This window comes from Magnolia sinica, chromosome 5, assembly GCF_029962835.1.
Source record: "Magnolia sinica isolate HGM2019 chromosome 5, MsV1, whole genome shotgun sequence".
In the NCBI taxonomy this organism is placed as follows: Eukaryota; Viridiplantae; Streptophyta; class Magnoliopsida; order Magnoliales; family Magnoliaceae; genus Magnolia; species Magnolia sinica.
Genome location: NC_080577.1, coordinates 19,760,655 through 19,784,280, shown reverse-complemented (window position 1 = coordinate 19,784,280; position 23,626 = coordinate 19,760,655). Strand labels below are relative to the sequence as shown.

Sequence of the window (23,626 nt, the reverse complement as noted above, 5' to 3'; positions counted from 1 at the left end):
ATAAGAAGAAATTAACACCCTCCAAGCATTGAGGGTGAATTGCCCAGCAGTTAAGCAGAGGTAGGCTGTCACGGCTTGAATGAAGGGATGCAGAAGAAGTCGGAGCCCGCATTGTAGCGCACAGAGGAAAATGACAACCTCTCCCTCAACAGGCGCACCAGCGGTGCCGAGGGGCCCTGGGGCTCTTATCTGGATGGAGTCGGGGATCTGAAACTCCGAGCGGATCCATTCCATCTAAGACTCAGAGAGCACGGAACCTCGTAGGACTACCTCCGAGGCCCGTCCACTTGCTGGCATCCCTGTGGCCTCGGTAGTTGTAACCCAGGGGGATCGAGCAGCCTTCTTAACAACCCTTCGAGTCTGATCCCCTACTTCTTTCTGTCTTCGGGACGGAGGGAATAGGGGTACAGCTTCATAGGGACCTTCAGAGGCCCCTCTCCTGTCATCAAAACTCTCCGACTCGGAATCGTCATCATAATTCCAAACGGTCTCCAGATCGGACGACATCTTAAAAGGAAGGTACGCAAAGAAGCACAAGGAAGGAGACTCACCAGACGATCACCGGGAATCGCTTTTGCAAGAAATGCCTGATCGATCGGAATCGCCTGTCAGAAAACCTTGACCGATCGGAATCGCCCTCGCCGAAAATCGCCTCCTCCAGTCACAACTCAAACACAAAGCGCAGAAGTAAAACAGAGGTCTCCAAAGGAGACTTATATAGACCTTGCCAAATCTCTACATTAATGACAAGAAATGATGGCCGCAGCCGAATCATCGGGAGCCGACTTCGGAGCTTACGTGGTCGCACACTATTGGCCCAGGCTCTGTCGAGCAGTACGCCTCTGACATCGAGCATCATGCTCCGGATAAACGAAACGATGCCCGAGCAACGAAAGCTTCGTCCGAAACATTGATCAGGGGTACGTGGCAATATGCCATAGGCAGACGACGATTCGAAATCTTAACCGTCGCCACGCGATCACTGAATATTGGCCAGTGAGCGAGAAACCCTGAGGGCGCGTCGCTTCAAAATTTTGAAATCAGGATAACACACACACCTGAATCTAAGTTGAGTTTGATTAGTTCGAGCCCGATTGAGTTCATACTGTTATGGGAAGATCCGAGCCCCTTATAATCCCGAGGGCTAACGTCATGCTAACTCGATCAGGCGAATGACTACTAGCTTGACTCGGACTATAAGTGCGGACACTGTTCGACGAAGGCTTATAACCACTCTGATTGAAACCTTATCTGCCAAAAGGTCCAAGCCGAGGTTAGGGAGAAATGTGGGCTGAACTTAGAAAATACTATAAGGGGACGTAACCGATTACTCTGCTCGCAGATACGCATGATGCGAGTGGAGGGTGGTCAAAATTTTGTCATCAACAGTCACTAATCGAGGAGAGTTGTGTTCCATGGATCTCAACACCTTAATGAGCCCTGACTAGCATAGATGCATGGGACACATCAATGAACATCATATATTCTTTGAGGTGTGTGGTCATCTTATGTGAGGGGAATAACTTAGGTCAAGATGGAATGTCTTTACTAGCAGGAACCAATTTAGTCTCGGTTGTGCCTCTAGCCTTTACCTTACATAAGAATGTGAGTGTGTTATAGATATGGAATCCTGGAATGGACCTTTTAGACACTTACATTGGAGGATCAAAGTTCAATTTGATAGTTTGGGGGCCCATTAGCATGGACTAGACTGTGACCATATGATCAATGATTTGATGGTCACATTAGTTTACCAATCTTTAGACTTGAGAATATGTGAGAGTCTTAGATATTGACTGGTCGACTTTGGCTCCCTTCATGGTATTTTTTAAAGGCCACTAAAAGTAGGTGATGTTAGGTATATCTATTAAGATTCATTTATTCATGCACATGTAAATAAGGGATTCACTAGGTTTACCATGAGACTTGTTTAGGGTAAGATATGATTATATTAGTGACTCATCAAGTGATTTTTCTCCTAGTTCGAAGACTTGAAATGTTTTAATTGACTTTAAAGGGATTTTCAACCATTAAAGTTTTGTTTTAACCATTAAAATTGTTTCGATTGCACTTAATGATCTAATAACCTAAATTTAATGGTCCACTTCATGATCAGTTACAAAATCTAGATTATAGGTGAATGACCTTGATAGTGGAAGGATTAATCATAAGCATATGCATGTGAGAGGTAGATTAATGGGCTTCCTTACAAAAAGGTACACCAGAATCCGTAGGGCGGCCAAAAACTATGATAAGTGTATTCCTAAAACCATATCCCCTCCTTTATTTAAGTATCTATGACTCCCCATCTTGAGTATTGGATGTCTTTGGTCATCACTAGTAGATTCTTCCAATTTATTGCACGCTCACACGTGCATTCGCACGTGCTTGGAGCTAGAAACCTAGAGAATTAGTTAGACCTCGACCTCTAGGAACCCTGAGTATGGTTGACCTGAAAACCCTGATTATGTCGCGTCAAGTGTCGACTAACCCAACTTCTCGGTATCGACTATGGGACGTGGATTATCGGATCATCGGCTTTTAGGACCTTGAAAGTAGCTATCTTAATTTGTGCCTGAAGCCTGTCTAACTAAACCATAGATTCCTACATAACCCACTAAGCCTGGCTTGTCCCGTAGACAGCCACGCGTGAGAATTCACATCAAAACCTTGTGCTTGAACTTTATGTCAACCTCGGAAACCCAATCAAACTATTTTCTAAATATTAGTATAGTGAATGACCCTATTGGAGCAGAATTTTGGTTCTGTCAGGCTGACCGATTGGGTTATCGGTCTAACCTATCTGAGAAGCTCAGGGAACCTGAGAATCAAAGGTCAGTCAGTCCGACTTGTATTTTTATCAATTTTTACCGGTTCGACTGAATGGTGCATTTTTGTTCTTTTAAGTCACTTAGCAATTCATCCAACTGATAGAGATGCAAAACCATATCCTAAAGTCTCAAAGGGGGTCCAACTTCTTTTTCAAGCCATTTTTATTCAAATAAAAAACTTCCAACCCCATCCAAACTTTTAAGGTAGATGATGAAGTAAAATTATTAGCATTGGAAGAAGAATAATTCCAACTCTCCTTGAAACGTAGTATGAAAGAGGCTTTTAGACATCAATGATGTTCTTTAAGACAACATATTGTCGAAACATGATGAAGCCGTACGAGCAAAAAGAAGAAGAGTAACAAACCATCCAAATTACTCTCAAGTCTCGATGCATTTTACGGGGTGTTGGGAACTCCACATAAATTTGCCCATAAAGAAATTTTGAACAATCTAATTCAAACTTTACAAGAACGCAATGAAAAACTCTTTCCACCTTTCAATTTAGGAGAGGTGAACGAGTATATATATGAAAAATTAGATAGCAACTCGACCTTGTCGAACGAATCTCCTCTTCTGTAGTAAATAACGATAGAAAAGAAATGCATATAATATTGTTGTAAGTTTGTAATTGTAATATTTTTACTTTTCAATTTGTAAGTTGTTTTCGATTTTCAATTCTACTCTGTTATTGATTTAATGTTATGTACAACCTTGAACTTGAAAGCTCAACATCGAACTCGAACAGTCAAATTCAACTCGAAAATTCAAACTCTAACTCAGCTTGAAAGTTTGAGATCAAATTCGGCCCGATCTGGCCCAAAATAATGACTAAGCCATGTCAAGTTGGTCAATCAAGCTCGATCACTGAGCCAAGCCGAACTTAAGTGGGGTTGGTTGCTGACCGAACTCAACCGAGCTGGGCCAAGCTTAACTTGGTTCGACTAGGTGTCTAGCTCTAATCACATCACATCAGGCTCCAGGGAGAATTTAAAAAAAAAAAATTAAAATAAAATAAAAAATCCTTCGGGCCTTCTATATAAACTGTTGGCCCCGCATATCAATCTTTGCAGATAGGTCTCATATTGCATGGACCAGCCTTGGTGGTGTCTTGACATGGCAAAGTTCTATGGGTCCTGCCATGATATATGTGGCACATCCACACTGTCTATACATTTTGTGAGTCATTTAGGGTATGAGCACGAAAATGAGGTAGATCCAAAGCTCAAGTGAACCACACCACAATAAGCAGTGATGATTAAACGTGTACCATTGAAAACTTCTTGGGGGATGATATTTGTGTTTCCCCTTCATGTGAGTGTGACCTTTTGAACAGGTTGGATGACAAATAAACATTATGGTGGGCCCTAAGAAGGTTTCAAAGGTTGGCATCATTATCCCCACTGCTTTGCTTTATGTGACATGGTTTGATATGCATCATTTCTAGGCCTATAACTTAAAATGATCATATAAATGTATGGATAGTGTGGATATAACACATACATTATAGTAGGGCTTGCAAAACTTTACATTGTCAACGAAGCACATAGACAAAATATATGGGAGAAACATTTTCTCATAATGAAATGAAAATGAATCATCAGAGTTAAATGCGTCATCATCTATCTTTAATCGCTTCACATGTGTCAATGCACCATGTGAGCCACTTTCCATCTTTTGTTAGCCACTCTACCACATGCACCAACATGCTACTATCAATCTTCTCTCACACCCAACATGTGTAATGTGTCCCACGTGCTGATATTGCACTATCTTCTTTTGTGCTCCACATGTGCTAATGTGTCATATGTACCACCATCATTCTTCTCATGTGCCACATGTATAAAGTACCCTGCATGCACTAATGTGCCACATGTGTCATCATTCACATTCAATCGTTCAAAGTACACCGTGTGCCGATGCTGTCAACGTGCATAAGTTTTGTGGTCTTGCTTCAAGTGTCTACATTAGCCAAATGTACTTATACATGTCTTGAATCATATATATTAGTCCACCTTAATTTAAGCACCTTATATGTACTACATGTGCTACAATCAACTTCAAGCGCTCACGTATATGCTGTGATTCTCACATGTATACTATTCATCTTCGAGCATCCCGCATATATTACATTTATTATTTTGACATATGTTACTGAATATCTAAAGAAAAAAAAAAAACTTTTTCTTTAAATATTATTTAACAATAAATTTAAAAATAGGTCCTTATTTTTAAAACTTTTTATTGAATTCTTTTACCCGCGGTTCTAAAATATTAAAGTTTTTAGAGAAATATAATTTCCTTTCCTATACTTTTAACCAATCATGAAGAGTCCTAAAGCAACCAGCAACCTAGCTCGTGTGTGCCAGAATAAATCCACTCGTCCAGGTGTGCTCCCGCCCATAAGGCAAGTAGTGGATTGGGTTTTGTGTCACACACATGGCATTGGTAATGAGTTGATGTTACCAAGTTCCATGGAGCCTACAATGATGTATGTGTTATACCCATTTCATCCATCCATTTTGCAAGCTCATTTTAGAGCATGATTTCATAAATGAAGCAGATCACATGTTCTAAGTAGACCATGCCACAAAAAGGTACAGGGATTGAATACCTATCATTGAAAAGCTCTTAGGGCCCAGGAGTTTTGGATAAAGCTGATATTTGTGTTTTCCCATCTTTCATCTCTTTGTAACCTTATACATGGTTTGGATGGCAAATAAACATCATGGTACGCCTTAGGAAGGTTTCAATGACGGTCTTTCTCCAGCGTGGTCCACTTGGAGTTTTGCATAGGGTTCATTTTATATTTTTGGGCTCACGCCCTAAAATTATCTCGCCAAATGGACGGACCATTTGGATATAGCACATACGTCATGGTGGGCCCACAGAATTCGGTGACGTCAACCCACCACGGAGGTCAGTGGTGTGTGGCACACCACGCAATCCGCTTCCCTGTACAAAATCATGTAACCGGTGGGGATAGTTGGCACGTGACTCGCCAACTGCTTTCCCCATCGTTTGAGTGCCATATGACTGAGATAGGCCAAAGGATCCATTTATATTATATATAGACTATAGGGGATACGATGGGATTACTGGTAGCAGCTAAAACCCTTGCATTCGTCCGCCCACGCCCGTTCCTATCTGCAGTCTCTGCTCGTCATCGGACGATCTCCACCGTTCGTTCCATGGCTGATTCTGCGTCTTCCCAATTCAAGAAAGTCCAGATCCACAGAGACGATACCGTGAGTTCCTGCATTCCATCATCATCCCTTTTAGTAAAAGAAATCTGAAGAATCATACACAATCTACAAATCTGCGTGGCATTTCTGTAATTTACTGAAATTGGAATTCCATCTCGATTATTTTTGTAGCTTGACAATTCAAACAGCCAATTTCCCATTTTTATGACTTCGATCCGACTGTCGGACAATGATTCTGAGATAGGAATTCTGATCCTAATCTTGCCTTGCATGCCGGCATTTGTGCGGTATCTTGGGGACCGTTCATCCGGCGGTCCCCTCTTTATATGTGGTGAAAAAAAAAAAAAAAAAAATCGAAAATGGGAAACGAATGGAGAAGATGATTACTTAATTTCTCTGTGTATATTTCATTACAATACAGTGTGTTTATATAGGATGGAGAGTATCAAAATCTCTAAAACCTAATCAAACCTGTAAGGGGTTGTTTGGGTGCCTGTAAATGGTTTAGGTTGTAAATGATTTCCAGAAGAAAATCATTTAGGGCGTGTTTGATTTTCAGTGGCTGTGTAAATACCCATGAAATGAATAATTATTACCATTTCACCCGTTTGAAAATCATCTGAAAATCCACCATACTTTTTACCTCGGAAACCGGTTTAAAAGAGTTATTTAAAATTTTTGGATCCCAAGGTAATGTATATGATAAATCCATTCCGTCCAGTCGGTTTAACACAATATTTTAAGGCATGAGCCGAAAAATGAGGCAGGTTGAACACTCAAATGGCCCACACCAAAAGAAACAGTGGGCCTGAGAGGTTTTTAATGGTAAGTATTTGATTCCCTTTTTCTAGTGGCATGGTACACTTCAGCTTTCGATATCCCTCGTTTTTTGGCTCATGCCATAAATTTATCAGGCATAATAGATTAACGGTGTGGATAAGCGATACGCATTACGGTGGGACCCACAAATATGTTGTGGTTTTATCGATTTTTTTGTCAAAATTGCATGTCGTCAAATCAAACATTGGCAAAAGTGAGGTAAATACAGGAGAAATAATTATTACATATTTTCACGGTATTTCCTTGTGAATTGAAAAATCAAACAGGCCCTTAAAGCCTGTCCTGTTTGGCTTTAAGCTGTAAATGATTGTCTGTGCTTGGATATCTTGTAAATTGTTTATATCCTGTAATTGGGTATTCAAAAGGAGGTAAAAGCTGTAAATGAAATCCCAGCTTTTTGCTGGGAAATCAAAAGGGGGTAAAAGCTGTAAATGATTTCCCCGAAAATCATTTACAACTAGCCCTTATAGGCATCCAAATGACCTCTAAACAAATCAAACAAATAAAGAAAAATTATAGAATGCAAGTCGAGTTTCCTAATGTTGCACCCTAAGTTGGTGCATGGAGATCGGTAACATCCAACTTGCCAAGAATAAGATGAAAATGATTTTGATCAAGTGCCTTTGTGAAAATGTTTGCGAGTTGATGTTGAGCAGGCACCTAAGAGGTGGTGAGATTGCCAAACAATAATTTTTTCCTAAATAATGTGACAATCAATTTTTATATGTTTGGAACGTTCATGGAAAACTAGATTGTTGACAATCTAAAGAGTAGATTGTTAGAATAAAGTCCCATGGGTTGGGAATGTTGGACTCCTAAATATCGAAAAAGAGCTTTTAGCCAAACAAGTTCACAGGTTCTTTTGGCCATAGCATGGTATTCAGACTGAGTAAATGATAGTGAAATGGTACTTTATTTTTGTTTTTTGTTTTTGTTTTTGTTTTTGTTTTTCTTCTCTAATAGAGAGGGCTTTCGCCAAGTATGGTCATATAACCGTAGTAGATCGCCTTGTCTTGGAACAATTGGCCCAATTGGAGTTGCAATAAGATGAGATTTGAAGACAACTATTGGAGGACAAAAAATAAAAAATAAAAAATGCCCTTGTCAGAGGAGGACTTGAGATATCTTAACACTCAAATGGCAACATCATAATGAGTTTGGCAAGGCTCGTGCATGAACTAACCTAGAATATTGATCGAATAAGCAATGTCTGGTTTAGTGATGGTTAAATATATGAAACGTCCAACAAGCCGTTGATACATAGTGGTATCTGGAAGAAGAGCACTTTGTTCATCAATCAAATGCAATTTTGTTCCATAGGAAAAGCAATAGGTCGACCTCCTACACGATCATTGTCCTTGAAAATGCCAAGGGCATTTTTTTTGTTGAATTAAGAAAATTCCCGCAACATCTAAGAAGTATTTTAGGGACCTGAGATTTTTAATGTGAAGCTTAGAATAAAGAAATTTCTTTAAGGTAGTAATGATAGATGGATCATTCTCTGTCAGAATAATATCATCAACATAAATAAAAACCACAAAGAAGGTAGTTCCCTTGGAATGAGTGAAAAGGGAATAATATGCTACGGATTAGTGAGCGCCAACTTCTTTGAGTGCAAAAGAAAACTTGGTAAACCAGTTTCTTGATGCTTGTTTGAGGCTATGGAGGACTTGTTAAGGCGGCAAATACGTTGCTCATCCCATTTTGCAAAACTAGGGGAAATTGTCATATAAGCTTCTTCATGAAGGTCCAAGGTGTACCATTGCGGTAACCGTGGGCATAATGGTGCCCACCGTTATCGATACGGTTGCACCAATTATCATGAAATTTTGTTAAATTTCATTATAAATCAGTCTAATATGATGCAAAATATCATGAATTGGTGCAACCAAGCACAACCTAGATTAAAAATCTAGGAATAGTGCGTAGCTTATGTTAGCGTGCCTCATGCTTCAAAGGGGTGAACTATACGCTATTCGCTATTTAAAACATTGGTTGACATCTAGTTGACGGATGGTTCAATGATGAATAATAGCTATAGCCAAGAGAGAACGTACAATAACAAGTTTGGCAATTGGTGTAAACATCTCATTTTAATCTAACCTCTCAATTTGATTATATCCTTTCACCATCAGTGTTCGGCAGTACCATCAACATGGCGTTTAACTTTGTACAACTATTTACAGTCATATATATATATATATATTATATTATATTCTGGTTGTAGGTGTTGTAAGGTCAAGGTGTGGTTATGATTGAATGCTTGGATTTGTGCTGTCATTGCTTCATGTCAATGGGAATGTTTAACAGCTTGAGAAAAAGATGTTGGCTCATCATGAGAAGAGATGGCATAGCGTAGGTGAGATGGTCAGTGGAAAACCAGATGTGTGAAAGAAAAATTAGATAAGGGATATAGAGTACCTGGCTACCTGCAGAGGGCTGTGAAGGTGGTGAAGTAGCAGATGATGTGTTTGGAAAAGTGGGACAAACATAGTCTTTGAGGTGGGTAGTCCAAGAGATGGTTCGATGGGAATGATAGGGCCCCAGTGGTGGCGAGGCATTAGATAGTGTAGGAGAAGTGAGTTGTGGATGCCAAGTTTTTGGGTGGTTAGGTGATCATCATGATGTGGTTTAGGGATTGGCATAGGGATGATGGGAGAGGATGCATAAGACTGGTCTAGTTATTTCCTAATATATGTTGTGGCTAAAAAATCAAAATGGTCCAGTTGTTAGGTGGGCTACACGGGTAAATTGGCTTTGTACCGTTGGTCCTTTTTTTTGTCGGACCAACTAGATTTTTGGGCCATGAAACGCACATGGTAGGGTCCACTTGATGAATGTCTTGGATCTTGTGTATGTGTGGTAAACATGGGAATGGGAATTCTACTCTTGTAGACTTTCACACGTAGGCGATTCTTCTCGATGGTGGCTACTGGTCCTTGTCGATTGGTGTGGTTATGCATGCAGTTCTGTGGATTGGATTCTTTATTTATAAGCATGATTTTTATTTTTTTATTTTTAAAATTTTTTGTAATAGGAGGTACAGTTTGTTGTATTTTGTGGGTTTTGGGTTGCTAGGAGGTTGTTCATCGGATCAGGGAATGGCTTTAGTGGTATTGTACACTCCACATGCATGTGAAAAATGTTTTAAAACTCAAACTCGACTTAATATGCTGCGGGGCCAGATTGACTGTAAGACTTGGTTTGACTCAACTTGATATTTAATAATTACATTGGTAATAACATTGCACTTACAAGTTACAATAGATACTTATAAAGTACTAGTATAAAAGAAGACGAGGTAAATAACAAAACCAGCATGTGCCTTTCGATAGACGCTGTTGTTGCCTTTGTTTTTGGCCATGAGTTTGAATCCCAGAAAAACCTTGCATCTTTTTGTTTAAAAAACGAGTTAACTTAGTAAGTGACTCTGTTGGATTCATGACAAGTTGTTTTGAGTCAACCCAGTAGGCGGGAACTTGATTAGTCACGCCGAGTTTGAACTAAATCAAGCTCATTAACATCTTTCACATTGACTCGGTTCAATTTCTTGTTGAGTCAAGTTTTGAGTTAATCACTGGGTTTAAATCTATGATGTGAAAGCGTTGCGTTGATGCAGGACATGAAAATTAAATATGATATGCGAGATTTCAGGCTTAAGATCACATTAGTTTAGAAACAATTACACAAATTCCATATCCCACATGAAAGTCCAAACATTCGGCCTACACATGATAGGGCTGGATCAATAAAAATTATGAACCAAACGATACTCAAAGATAAGAAATAATCATCCACACATGCATAGTAATCAGTCCCTAATCCAAGGGATTTAAAAATTCCAATTTGGGGAACCTTAGGGTAAGAAAAGAGACATAAAATTGGAGATTTGAGTAATTTAAGGTTAGGTTTAGGGATTTTGGGTGAAAGCGGAGTGAAAGAGAGGAGAGAGACGAACCAGAGAAGTACTGCATGCGTAGACAACAACAATGGCCCAGACGCACGTGCATGTGATCCCGGCCGCACGTGTGTGGGGCCTACTATTTAGAAAAAGGCCACTTTGGCCCTGGTCGGCCAAGGGTGAACTCCAAAACCCCCAAATCTCAACTCAATTCGATCTACGGTTTGTGCGTGGTGCTTAGCCGAAGTTTCAGCCTCCCTGTAAAGCCAAATTCTAAAATTCTGCTGTGGGGAGGAGAATTGCTGAAATAAATGATTGATTCGAAGTGTAGATGATGGGGTGAGATGAGAAGAAGGATGGTAGAAGATGGGTAGTAGAGATGACGATGGATGAGGGCGAATCGGGATAGACGTGGTTTTGCACCACGGTAATTAACCCTTCGATGAAGGGAGGGCTTCGCACGCAATTAGGCTTCACAACTCAGAGAGTAGGAAAACGCAGAATTTTTATTAATATTCAATGAATGAAAAAAAGCTACAAGGGGGTGCATATTTATAGGAAAACCTTATACCCCAAAACTCGCGCCATGTGCGCAACCTATTACTTGGTGATAAAGTAAACCAAAATAAAAACTAATTAAAGAAATCTAAAGCATCCATGATGTTCTAAATAACATTAATAAGTAAAACCTAAAATACGAAATCAATCTAACTAGTAGGCCACGATCATGAGATCCCATGGTAGGCTTTTCTTGACTTTTAGGCCCGCTCTTTTGAATCAAAACTTCATCTCCTAACTAGGAGGCCCTCCTCGGACGTCGTTATAGATCCAGATCGATGGTGGGGTCCTCCTTATAGTGTACGTGCGTTAAGGGGCGGCGTGCGTGCGCGTGTGAGCATGATGTCCCCATCAATTCTCCCCGGCTACGAAGATTTCGCCACTGACGAAATAAAACTCCTGAACCGCTTTAGGATGTTAGGATCAAGTCTCTGAAGCTCCTCAGTGAGCCACGTGCTGTTTGAAGCTGGGCGTGACTTCCATTTAACCAGGTACTTCTGAGACCCGCCGTCCGATGTTGAAACTATCTGATAGTTCAGGATATCCTCTATTTCCTCTCTGAGTGTGTGAAAGTTAGGTATGAGAGGCAGAGGCTGGGAAGAAAGGTCAGGAAGAGTAAGTATGTGAGGTAGATGCTGGGAAAATGGGTCGGGACGGGTAGGTATGGGATGTAGAAGCTGGAAAAATGGGTTGGGAAGGGTAAATATGAGAGGTAGAGGTTAGAAAAATGGGTCGGGAGGGGGCCATGGATCAAGGGATAGATCTGAAGAATCAGGATGGGTGGGCGAAGGGTCGAACAAAGTATCAGTGGTCCCCTGAAAAGTAACTAGATCCTCCACATCGAATGTGTAACTAATTCCCATGAAAGGTGTAAGATCTACCTCATACACATCGAGATCGTTTCCTTTTATAATTTTGAAGGGTCCAGCGTTACACAATTGTAACTTACGAACGACCCTTGGAGGGTACCGCTCGGGCCTGATGCGGACTATCACAGAGTCCTCAATATTGAATTCTTTGAAACGTTTATGCTGATTTGCAGAAAATTTGCAATGTTCATTACTAGTTATGATCTTCTGGCTGATTTCTTGATGCCATGAATGAATGTGAAGCGCAAAAGACTCTGCAGGCTCTGATGCCCTATGGGACAGTGACATGGGGATGAGATCAATAGGTTTCCAAGGTTTATAAGCAGTAACGACTTCATAAGGATTGAGACCTGTGAATATATCGACAGAACTATTAAACGCAAACTCGGCTGTAGGTATTACGGTGTTCCATGTTCTGGTGTGCTTTATATCCATCTTAGGAGGAGACTCATCCGGTAGATCATCAGGAAAGACATCACGTAACTCATCCATTACCGGAATGACCTTAGTGGGTAACTCTACACTAGCTTCTAGTGTATTTTCTCCAGCCACAAGGCCGCACATGTTTTACCCTTCAAAATAGTGGTCTTGATGTCTCTCATGGGGTGGGTGCACGCCCATAATTGATTCCTTGACAAATTCCATTTATTGGTCTATCCTACAGGCCACTTGCTTGAGATTGGACATCTATCCTAATGGTGGAGTTTGTCTTGGCGATGGTCTTTAGTTGAGTAATGCGCACATCAAGCTGTTCAAAGCATTGGTACATTTATAAGCGCTTATCCAAAGACTCGATCTGCTGGGATAACTTGTTTAGTGACTCTAGTAGTTGTTCCATGTTTAGTATAGGGTGTAAACCAAAATTCAGCAATAGAGTTGTCAAAATATAAGGGTTTTTTTTTTAGGGTTCAACCTAGTTTTTAAAAACAAAAAAGGAAAGTTTTTGAAAACAAATTAGGAAAGTTTCTAAAAAAGCAACCTATTTTCTAAAAACGAAAAAAGGAAAGTTTCTAAAAAAAAAAAAACAAATTAGGAAAGTTTCTAAGAAAGCAACCTAGTTTCTAAAAACGAAAAAAAAGGAAAGTTTCGAAGAACAAATTAGGAAAGTTTCTAAAAAGACAAATTAGGAAAGTTTCTAAAAAAACAAATTAGGAAAGTTTCTAAAAAAAGAAAAAGGAAAGCTTCTAAGAATAGAAAGTAAGTTTCTAAAAAGAAAAGGGAAAGTAAACTAGTTTCTAAAAAAGAAAAAAGGAAAGGAAATTAGTTTCTAAAAACAGATTAAGAAAGTATCTAAACCTAGAAATAAAAAGCTAAGTTAATTTCTAAAATAATTCAAATAAGGGGATAACAGAAAATTTCAGCAGCTTATGTCAAGGTTTATGGACTTCTAAACAACCATATATGATGAGAATTGATGCGTAATAGACATAAACAACTAACCCTAAACATGTAATGCATTCCCTTATAAGAACACTAAGCTTCGATATCAAATTTGATGCAGGACATGAAAATTAAATATGATATGCGAGATTTCAGGCTTAAGATCATGTTAGTTCAAAAACAATTACACAAATTCCATATCCCACATGAAAGTCCAAACATTCAATTAAGGGGAATCTATGCGGGTCCAGGCCTACGCATGATAGGGCTGGATCAATAAAAATTATGAACCAAACGATACTCAAAGATAAGAAATAATCATCCACACATGCATAGTAATCAGTCCCTAATCCAAGGGATTTAGAAATTCCAATTCGGAGAACCCTAGGGTAAGAAAAGGGGCATAAAATTGGAGATTTGAGTAATTTAGGGTTAGGTTTAGGGATTTTGGGTGAAAGCAGAGTGAAAGAGAGGAGAGAGACGAACCAGAGAAGTACCGCACGCATGGACAACAACAATAGCCCAGACGCACGTGCATATGATCCCGGCCGCACGTGTGTGGGGCCCACTATTTAGAAAAAGGCCACCTTGGCCCTGGTCGGCTAGGGATGGAATCCAAAATCCCCAAATCTCAGCTCAATCCGATGTACGGTTTGTGCGTGGTGGTCTGCCGAAGTTTCAGCCCTCCTGTAGGGCCAGATTCTGAAATTTTGCTGTGGGGAGGAGAATTGCTACAATAAATGATTGATTCGAAGTGTAGATGATGGGGTGAGATGAGAAGAAGGGATGGTAGAAGATGGGTAGTAGAGATGAGGATGGATGAGGGCGAATCGGGATAGACGTGGTTTTGCACCACGGTAATTAACCCTTCGATGAAGGGAGGGCTTCGCACCCAATTAGGCTTTACAACTCAGAGAGTAGGAAAATGCAGAATTTTTATTAATCTTTAATGAATGAAAAAAAGCTACAAGGGGTGCCTATTTATAAGAAAACTTTATACCCCAAAACTCGCGCCATATGCGCAACCTATGACTTGGCGATGAAGTAAACCAAAATAAAAACTAATCAAAGAAATCTAAAGTGTCCATGATGTTCTAAATAACATTAATAAGCAAAACCTAAAATATGAAATCAATCTGACTAGTGGGCCACGATCATGAGATCCCATGGTGGGCTTTTCTTTACTGTTGGGCCCACTCTTTTGAATCAAAACTTCGTCTCCTAACTAGGAGGCCCTCCCCGAATGTTGTCATCGATTCAGATCGACGGTGGAGTCCTCCTTCTTCTGGCGTACGTGCATAAGGGGCGGCGTGCGTGCGCATGTGCGCGTGATGTTCCCATCATGCATTTGGTATTTGGATATGTAGTTGTTCCAATGTAGTAGCCAAGGGATATATCTAGGATAGGCCATTCAAGAACATCTCCCAATCAGATGATTAGCCCAATGTTTTAAAACTGGGTCAGTTTGGACCCAAATTCGGTAGGATAATTGGTTGGGCTACTATTATAGGCTTGCACTAGGGTTCGATGTTGAGCCTGTATGTTTTTGAATTAGCCATAGATGAGTTAAAAAGGCATTAACATGATGAGATCTAAAGGGGTCAATGCAATTGATGTAGGATGGATGACCTAGCCTAGAATGATGCAATAAGATCATCAACGGATTAACTAGAATAATTTAAAGCACAAAATAATGCTAATCAATCACAAGCTTAATGAATTCAAGCATTTAACTATGTTTCAATTCAAGACTAAATCACAACCCAACAGTTAGATGTTATAAAACATTATTAGATAAGACCTATGGAAGGTTGGACTTCCATCTAGCATAGGTACTAATCATCATTTAAAGGAAGTACTTGTCTTTGTTAGGGTTGATAGGCTAGGGCTGATTTAGAGGTTTAAGGAATTGGAAAATAGGTTCAGATTTTTAGATTTTGGGAATATAGCGTTCGAGGATTTTGGATTTGGGAATTAGGATTTGAGGTTTTAGGGATTTAGGGTTAGGGTTTTAGGAATTTAGGGATTACGGTTTGAATAGAGTAAACAAAGGATGAAAGGAAAGCGGAGGTTGACCATACGGACAACCCTACAAGTATGTCCTTACGGTTGTACGGACATGTGGGTACAACCTGGTATGGCCGTATGGTTGTACGGTCAGGTGAGGTGGGATGGGTTAGGTTGTGGGTGTATGGGTTAGGAGAAAGAAGAATAAGGATAGATGTGGAGATTGTTTGTTGATGGGGAAAGAATAGAAGAAAGCTAGAAAGAAAGAAAAAGAGAAATGATAAGAAATACTTTTTGATAGAAGAGAATGCAAGAGAATGATAACTAGGAATTACTTCATGGCATCACACCAAATCGCTCCAATCATAAGGGGTTTTACTTCATCACAAAGCAAAGAGAAAGGGATTTATTATTATTATTATTATTATTATTTTAAATTTCATATGCAATACGGCTAGGGTGGGGACATCCAACCCTTATATAGTCTTATGAAAGATTTTTTACAAAAAGACGCTCTCAGATAAAAAGTTTCATATAAAGACGCTTAATAAAATAAAATTTGTTTCTAACTCCCTAAACTCAACAAAAATATAAGCTAATTAAGAAATAACAAATATATAAACAACTGAATAAGCTAAACTATTTCATGGCCCACGATCAAGATATCCAATGACGATGATCCAGTAGTTGGAATGGTTCAACTAAGTAGCCCACATGCATCTTCCCAGTGTGGGGCCTTCAAAGATGCATAATCATGCATGTGGGGTTTTCAACGGACTAGGCACTCGAATTGGGTCCATGGGGCCCCATATATGCATCACCTAGCTATAAAGAAATGGGAGCTCTCCTCCTCCTTTGGTATACTTTGACTGGTGGTCAGATCTCCTCAAAGCTATGGAGAGGGGTTTTAAAATCTAAATGTTTATAAATCAGCCAAAGTAAAAAAATAGCACATGTATCTCTCAAGAAAAAGAAAAAAGAAGAAGCACATGGAATGTAATTTTAGTAAAAATAGGCGTGGAAACTGTAAATGTTAAAATTGTTGATCAAGAAGTACCCGAAGTGACCATTTTCAATATCTTTAGTTGATAAATCATGAGAGCAGGGAGACTGAGAAGGATGTTTCTCACAGATTTAGTGTAAGTGGATGTTTTTCATAGATTTAGAGTAGATGGATGAAGTTGAGATATGCCTTTAGAATTTTATGTGATCGTTGCATACCATCGAACTAAAGGGGAGATTTTATAAGATAACCATAAGACTTTATCTTGCAGAATGTTGGGCAGTCAAGGAGCAACATTTTCATAGAATTAGGGTAAGCTGAAATGTCGATGTTGAGATTGATGAGTGGCAAGATGAAAAAGGATAGGAATAGAAATGAATGCATCTGAGGGAATTTAAGAATAGCACCACTAGGCAACAAGATGAGAGAGTGGACTTAGATGGTTTGGCCATCTGCATTAGAGACTAATCACTGCATCCGTTAGGAGTAAGTTGGTTCAAGTTGAAGGCTCTAAAAGGGAAAAGGGAAGGCCCAAAAGGACATGAGGTAGAGGTACTAAGAAAAGACTTGATGATGGTTTAATTGCAGATATGGTCCTTTATAGAGTGAAATGGTGGAACAAGAGATACAAATGAGTTGCAAATGGCAGAACATGGTTCTTGCAGCCAACCCCAATTAGTTGGGATAAGGCTTAGATGATGAAGAAGAAGAAAAAGTAGCTGAGTTTGCCTTTCAGAATAAAGAAAAAAGAAAAAGAAAAAAAAAAAGATCACTAGAGTTGGGTAGAGTTGAATTAGTGAACTCCTGCTTAGGAAATCAGGATTTTTACTACTTTAAATGATGCTTTTGTTGTATGATTAATTACCATTCTATATACTTCTAGATGTCATCAGCCAGATCAAGTGGACCTGCAGTTGGACAATTTGCGAGTAGGTTTGTACCAGGTTTCAAAATGTTCCCTAGCCATCTGATGGAAATGGATAATAATCCATGGCAAGCAATCGGATGATTAGGTGACACATAAAAGAAGATTTTCAGGTATCTCCCATATGCCACTGGAATTACTATGTGAATGAATTTCAATAGACAAAAGGTAGGCCCACCTGTACAGTTGGCTGGGCCAAGCATATGCTTAATCGAACGCAGTATTTCCTTGTGTCAAAGCTTGCAATGCACTTGTTTACTTCAAATACTGAAAGTAAATCCTGCATTTGCTTTGGTTTCCGATCATGAACTTTACCTTGTGATTTGTCTTGCTCACCTTCAGACCTTTGATGCATATGTTGTTGGAAAAGAAGATGCTCCTGGGATAGTGGTCTTGCAGGAGTGGTGGGGGGTTGATTTTGAGGTCAAGAACCACGCTTTACACATTTCCAAACTCAATCCTGGATATAAAGCACTCATCCCAGAGTAAGACTCGTATGCTTTTCTAAATATTCATGGTATTCTTTTATGTTCTAGATTATAGGTTCTGCGTTATCCATTTCTTCACAAATTCGGCGTCATATTTACCAAAACAGGGTGTGGTGCTGGAGGTTCTAAGATCTTCCCTATGCTTTGCACTTCCCAGCATTGAAAATGTTTTTGTATTTATAACGATTTGGCTTGTACATTTTTCTTATCGTTTTGTTTGTATTTTTTCCAGTTTGTATCGTGGAAAAGTTGGTTTAGATGTTGCTGAAGCACAACATTTGATGGAAGGTCTTGATTGGCCAGGCGCCGTTAAGGATATAGGTGCTTCTGTCAACTGGCTCAAGGAAAATGGTTCAAAGAAGGTGTATTGGTTACCATTATTTTCTATTTATCTGATTGTACATGGCTGAGTTTTGTTATTTGTAGTGTTTGAAGAAGCAATTCTTGAAGTAGTAGTTCGCAAGAAAATGCCAGTTTATCCTTTACCAGTATTATCATTTACCATTTTATCCAATTGAGGGATTACGTAGTATTACACAGGTATGAAGAAAAGCCCCATCAGATATCTAGACCACTGGCCTATTACAACTTAATGTAGATAGATGGATCATGCCCCATCATCTCCTCAGTGACATAATCAAGACCTTTCTATTTGTAACCTTCAAATAGATGGTTAAGAATAGAAATACTGCAATGATCCACATACAAGCGAAGAAAGTCCAGAGATTGTTGGTTAGGATCTCCCAGTCTGGGATATTTTTAGAGGCATGGTCCATCTACCATGAGATGCAAGCAGCTCACCTGATGACTGGATAGGCCTGATTTTTAGACCATCATAAGGTACATAGTGGAGCCACCCGATGAACGGCTTGGATCTCTTACATGTGCCCGGTTGGCACACACTTTCAGGGAGGCTAGATTCAAAATACTGGTATCATGAATAGCCATTGCATTTCTTTTCCTCCACTTATTCCCAGTTATTGGAACAAGGACCCTTAGAAAAGATTAATTCCGGCATGTCAAATTTAAATTTTTGCAGTTTTTTTAGAGGATAAACTTTATTAAAAAGGCGCTAAGCCAGCAGAAAAACAAAAAACAGCAGAGAAGCAGAACAGAAAATTAAAAATATGACAGAACAGTTCTTTGGTCAAGGATCCCTGATGCAGGACAATTAACCACTTGCTCTAAAAGCTCGAACTGAGAGAGCATGACGAATTAATTCCTTTATCTCATAGCCCAGGCCCCCCTTGCATTAATCACCCCCGGTGAAGAATCTCGAACACGAGATCTCCCGCTCCGATACTAATTTAATGCAGAACAATTAACCACTTGCTCTAAAAGCTCGAATTGATAGAGCATGGCAAATTAATTCATTTATCTCATAGCCCAGCCCCCACATCCATGGGTTAGGTCCTTGGCTGAACCCTCCTCGTGGGCTCCAAATCACATGAGTTCCGCCTCACACGGGCCCCAAATCACATGAGTTCCACGGGCCGCCCACCCTGAGTGTGCCCCTGCATCCCATTGGCCACCCCACTCAAGCCCAGTGTGAAAATGCTCCTGCATTAATCCCACTCCTTAAGCACCGAAGAGACTTGCAGTTATTATTTATTCATTTTAACTAATTGATTCATTTTAGCTGAATTTATTGAAGTGCTTGTTATGCTTAACCTTCTAGCCTTCATGTCAGGTGGGCGTGACAGGATTTTGCATGGGTGGTGCTCTGTCAATTGCTAGTGCTGTTTTGGTCCCTCAAGTTGATGCTGTTGTTGCCTTCTATGGAGTTCCTTCATCAGAACTTGCAGACCCCTCGAAGGTTAAGGCACCCGTGCAGGCTCATTTTGGGGAGATTGATAACTTCGTTGGTTTTTCGGATGTCACGGTATAATCATCTTGTTCTGCTTTTCAGTTTTAAATTAGAAAGGTTATGTTTTGTTCAATTTTCGTACATTTGAATTATTCAATTTCTGTGATGACCTGGAGTTTATAAGATACCCTAGAATTGAAGTATGCACATGAAATTAAACCAACTTGGATGCTCATTCTGACAGTGTCTAGGGAAGAATATTTTGCCAATTGCTCCTTTTGGCAATGCTAACACTGCTCCAAATGTTTAATTTAATACCTTTGCTATGCCTGCATGCACCTTTAAATGTGGCCACACTGCCTACTTGCCACGTGTGTGGGACATCAGATCCGTGCATCAGGTTGGCCTTACCCTGTTAGATGACCTGGCCCAAAAAATAATCCAGTCAACTCATCAGGTGGGTCACACCTGAATGCTGATTTTTCCAGATTAAAAATGCTGCCAGCAGCCCATGTTCAGCCTTCAGTGTCCATGGGTGGTCACTGATGATTAGACCAACCTGATTTCTGGGTCAGGTCATCTACATGGCATAGCCCATCTGATGTCTGGATGTTCTGCAGATTTGCCAGGTTGGCGTGCATGCGCCTAGCAGATCTCTTAATTTCATGTTTGTAATCCGTTATTTTTCTTATGTAGTTCAATACAGTGCACTTGTTTTCCAAAGAGACGGAAGACATTGAAAAAAATAAAAACCAAAAATCAAATCTACTTGATGCACCAGATCAGGTCTATCATTCCACTGGTGGTTACGCGTGTTTACTGGAATTGATTATTAGTGACCTTATTGCAGGGAATGTAAAATATTGTAAAATGGACATATTAACTATGAGCTGGCAAAAGAAATATATTGCCTTGCATAGGGTTCAAAGAATCCATAAGGGTTTATACGTTAATAATAACTAAATAATTTTGTTAATAAAATTCACTTATGTAGGAAACCTGAACATCTGGGAGTTTTATGCTGTCCATCGAGGAATTACTTTTGTAGTGTGACATGCAATCCCAACATGGAAGTAGGATCATGCCTAATGTGAGGAATGTTAAAGGTTGCCTGTCTGAAGCGCCTCAGAGATAGTGTCATCTATCATTCAAACAGAGGGAGGGAGGGAGGCCAGTCCTCCCAGCAGATGTGCCTCGAAATGTATGTTCCTTGGCCCAGAATTAGACTGGTTTGGTCATAAAGTGGGCCACTTGTATGCTGAATGTGGACCATTTGTCATTTTTTTAAACGGTAAATTGATTTGGGCACATACATGGTGGGGCCCACCTCAACATGTATGTTCCTTGGCCCCGAATCAGACTGGTGTGGTCATAAGAATTGGCCACTTGTACGCTGGATGTGAGCCATTTGGCACTTGTTTTAAATGGTAGATAGATTTCTCTCACGTCTGCAGCCCACACTGGGGCAGCCTGCTTTCTGGGCCAGGGCATATATAGGGTGGGCCCCAGTGAATTAATGAACTGGATGTTGCGCACATGCCAGCTTGGCATGTGGGGAGAGAGGACTTGAAGTACTACTATTGTGTGCGGCCATAACATGTCTTTCATGAAAGACAGATTGATGTAGAATCCATGTAGCTCAAGGAATTCTAAGGCTTGAGTGGGGTGGCCTGTGTGAAGCAGGGGCACACTCGGGCGGGTGGCTCGTGTGAGGCAAGACCCATGTGCAGTGGGGCCCACGATGGGGGTTTGACCAAGGGCTTGACCTGGGCTATGAGATGAAGAGATTGATTTGCCATGCTCTATCAGTTTGGGCTTTTAGAGCAAGTGGTTAGTTGTCCTGCATCAAAAGTGGTATTAGAGTGGGAGCCAGGAGGTCTTGTGTTCGAGAATCGATCTAGTCATTGAACTTAATGCCACAAAGAGCCCATATCTGATAATTGTTTGCTGTCTTTGATGTTTAGGCCTAAGGGTCTCCACAAACAGTTTGAAACAGCTCAATCATCATACGCTAATACAGAACACTTGTATTATCCTTGCTAGATTGGTACACTAATCAACTTAATAAAATGCCCTAAATATGCACTTTGTTGGTACCTCATCTCTGCCTAGTACAGTGCGATGAAATGCCCTATGGACAATTAGACATGGTCTGGCATTTTCTTCCACAGATCCATCTCTTCTATAAAATCATCGGATTTTATTATTATTATTATTTTTTTTGGTTGGGGTTGGGTTTCATTCTAATAAGGAGATGAATTACCCTTTTACAGGTGCATGTGGCAAAACAACAAGTAATATGACAACAAGAGATTTGGATTTCAAACCTTGAGTTTAATCAAGAGAAAATTACAAAAGCTAGTGAGATTCATTGTGATGAAGTATCCCTCAAATTGCAGTTAGGTTCCTTTTGGGTGCAACTTGAAAGTAATTTCTGTTTGGAGCCAAATCCCAAAAATATTAATCCCAAGGAAATTACAATTTGGTTGTTCCCACTTTCATCTCATTGTCATTGCCTTGTCCTGGCTATTTGGGGTAGGGGGCTTTTTAAGGAAATCTCATTATTGTTTTGCGGTTCTATGACTAGTTGCCCACCTGACGTTAACGCTACTCCTTTTCATGGGTGTGGGACCGGCTTGTAAATCGTTTCCAAGCAAAGTTTTCACTTTATTAGACTAATAAGAGCAATCAGTTCGATGGTGCATACAAACACACCCTTATATAGGCATGTCTGTATGCATGTTAATGTTGCTTTTCGAAAAGAATGCTGATGTTTACTTGCAGCTGCATCTGGTTTATGGGATGCAATTCCTCCTCAGTGAGGTAGCAATCACAAAGTGGTAGTGGGTTGAATGCCGGCAAATGGTGTTTTCTTGTTTGTTACCATGTTATAATAGCATGCGCCCTCCTAACCTTTTACTATGCAAATCTTTGATGTCTATATTTATTGCCATGCATTAGCCTATGTTTTCAGTTTTTAGGGATTTAAACAAATTCAATTTCTATATTATCTTTTCAGGCTGCCAAGTCCCTGAAGGAAAAACTGAAATCTTCGGGAGTTCCGTATGAGGTACACCTTTATCCTGGCATTGGACATGCATTTATGAACATGTCCACTGACGGCCTCAAGAGGAGGAGGGAAATGGGACTGAAAGACGAGGACAAGGAAGCTGTGGATTTGGCATGGTCTCGCTTCAGCTCTTGGATGAGTTGCTACCTGTCTACTTGACTCGCTTGAACCTTCATTTATTGTATCTAGAGCCTCCACAGCGATAAGATCAGTTAAAAGAACAGTTTTCTATGGTTTGTAGGCTTTCTGTGAAGATTTTATGATATTGGGAGCTGAACATAATACTCAACAACATTGATAAACTTGAATTTGATGGTTGTATATGTTTGTGTTAGATGGTAAGCAATCTTTGCATCTCTAGCTTGGATTTGCAGTTTTTGTCATGCAGAAAAAATTCCTCACTACCCCACAGTATCATTAGTTATGATGATCATGCCATTGATTATTACTATTAAATAAGAGTCATGTAAGAAGTATTCACTGTGTCATTCTCAGTTGTTGTTAATGGCAACAACAACACCCTGTTTGGGGTATATTTTGGTCCTTCTGAGAAAAATGAATCAATGGGATCCTCTATTGCCCTTTTTATTCTCAGCAGTGGCAGAAGGCTTTTGGAAGGTGGTTCTTGGGAGCTGATCAATTGGTTTTCATTTCAGGTGGGTTGCTCAAGGATGTCAATTTTCCATATCCCATTTGCCGATAACATGATATTCACACAATAGACCTGGAAAGGTGTATATC

The 23,626-nt window shown here is 39.9% G+C and overlaps 1 protein-coding gene across 1 annotated transcript; it reads left to right on the top strand.

The window, feature by feature from the left end:
• Window positions 1–5,890: 5,890 nt before the first annotated feature.
• Window positions 5,891–23,245, top strand: LOC131245675 (uncharacterized). Its single transcript, XM_058245277.1, has 5 exons — window positions 5,891–6,079; window positions 17,863–18,005; window positions 18,241–18,370; window positions 19,699–19,890; window positions 22,835–23,245. The coding sequence occupies exons 1-5, from the start codon at window positions 5,921–5,923 to the stop codon at window positions 23,042–23,044; spliced, it is 834 nt and encodes a 277-aa protein (XP_058101260.1). The 5' UTR covers window positions 5,891–5,920; the 3' UTR covers window positions 23,045–23,245.
• The last annotated feature ends 381 nt before the right edge of the window (window positions 23,246–23,626 follow it).

Excerpts from the sequence above, each read along its gene's own strand:
- LOC131245675 (XM_058245277.1), top strand. The coding sequence starts at position 5,921 with ATGGGATTACTGGTAGCAGCTAAAACCCTTGCATTCGTCCGCCCACGC. Across the intron at positions 18,006-18,240 it reads TATAAAGCACTCATCCCAGA|TTTGTATCGTGGAAAAGTTG; the intron begins GTAAGACTCGTA and ends TATTTTTTCCAG. Across the intron at positions 19,891-22,834 it reads TTGGTTTTTCGGATGTCACG|GCTGCCAAGTCCCTGAAGGA; the intron begins GTATAATCATCT and ends TTATCTTTTCAG.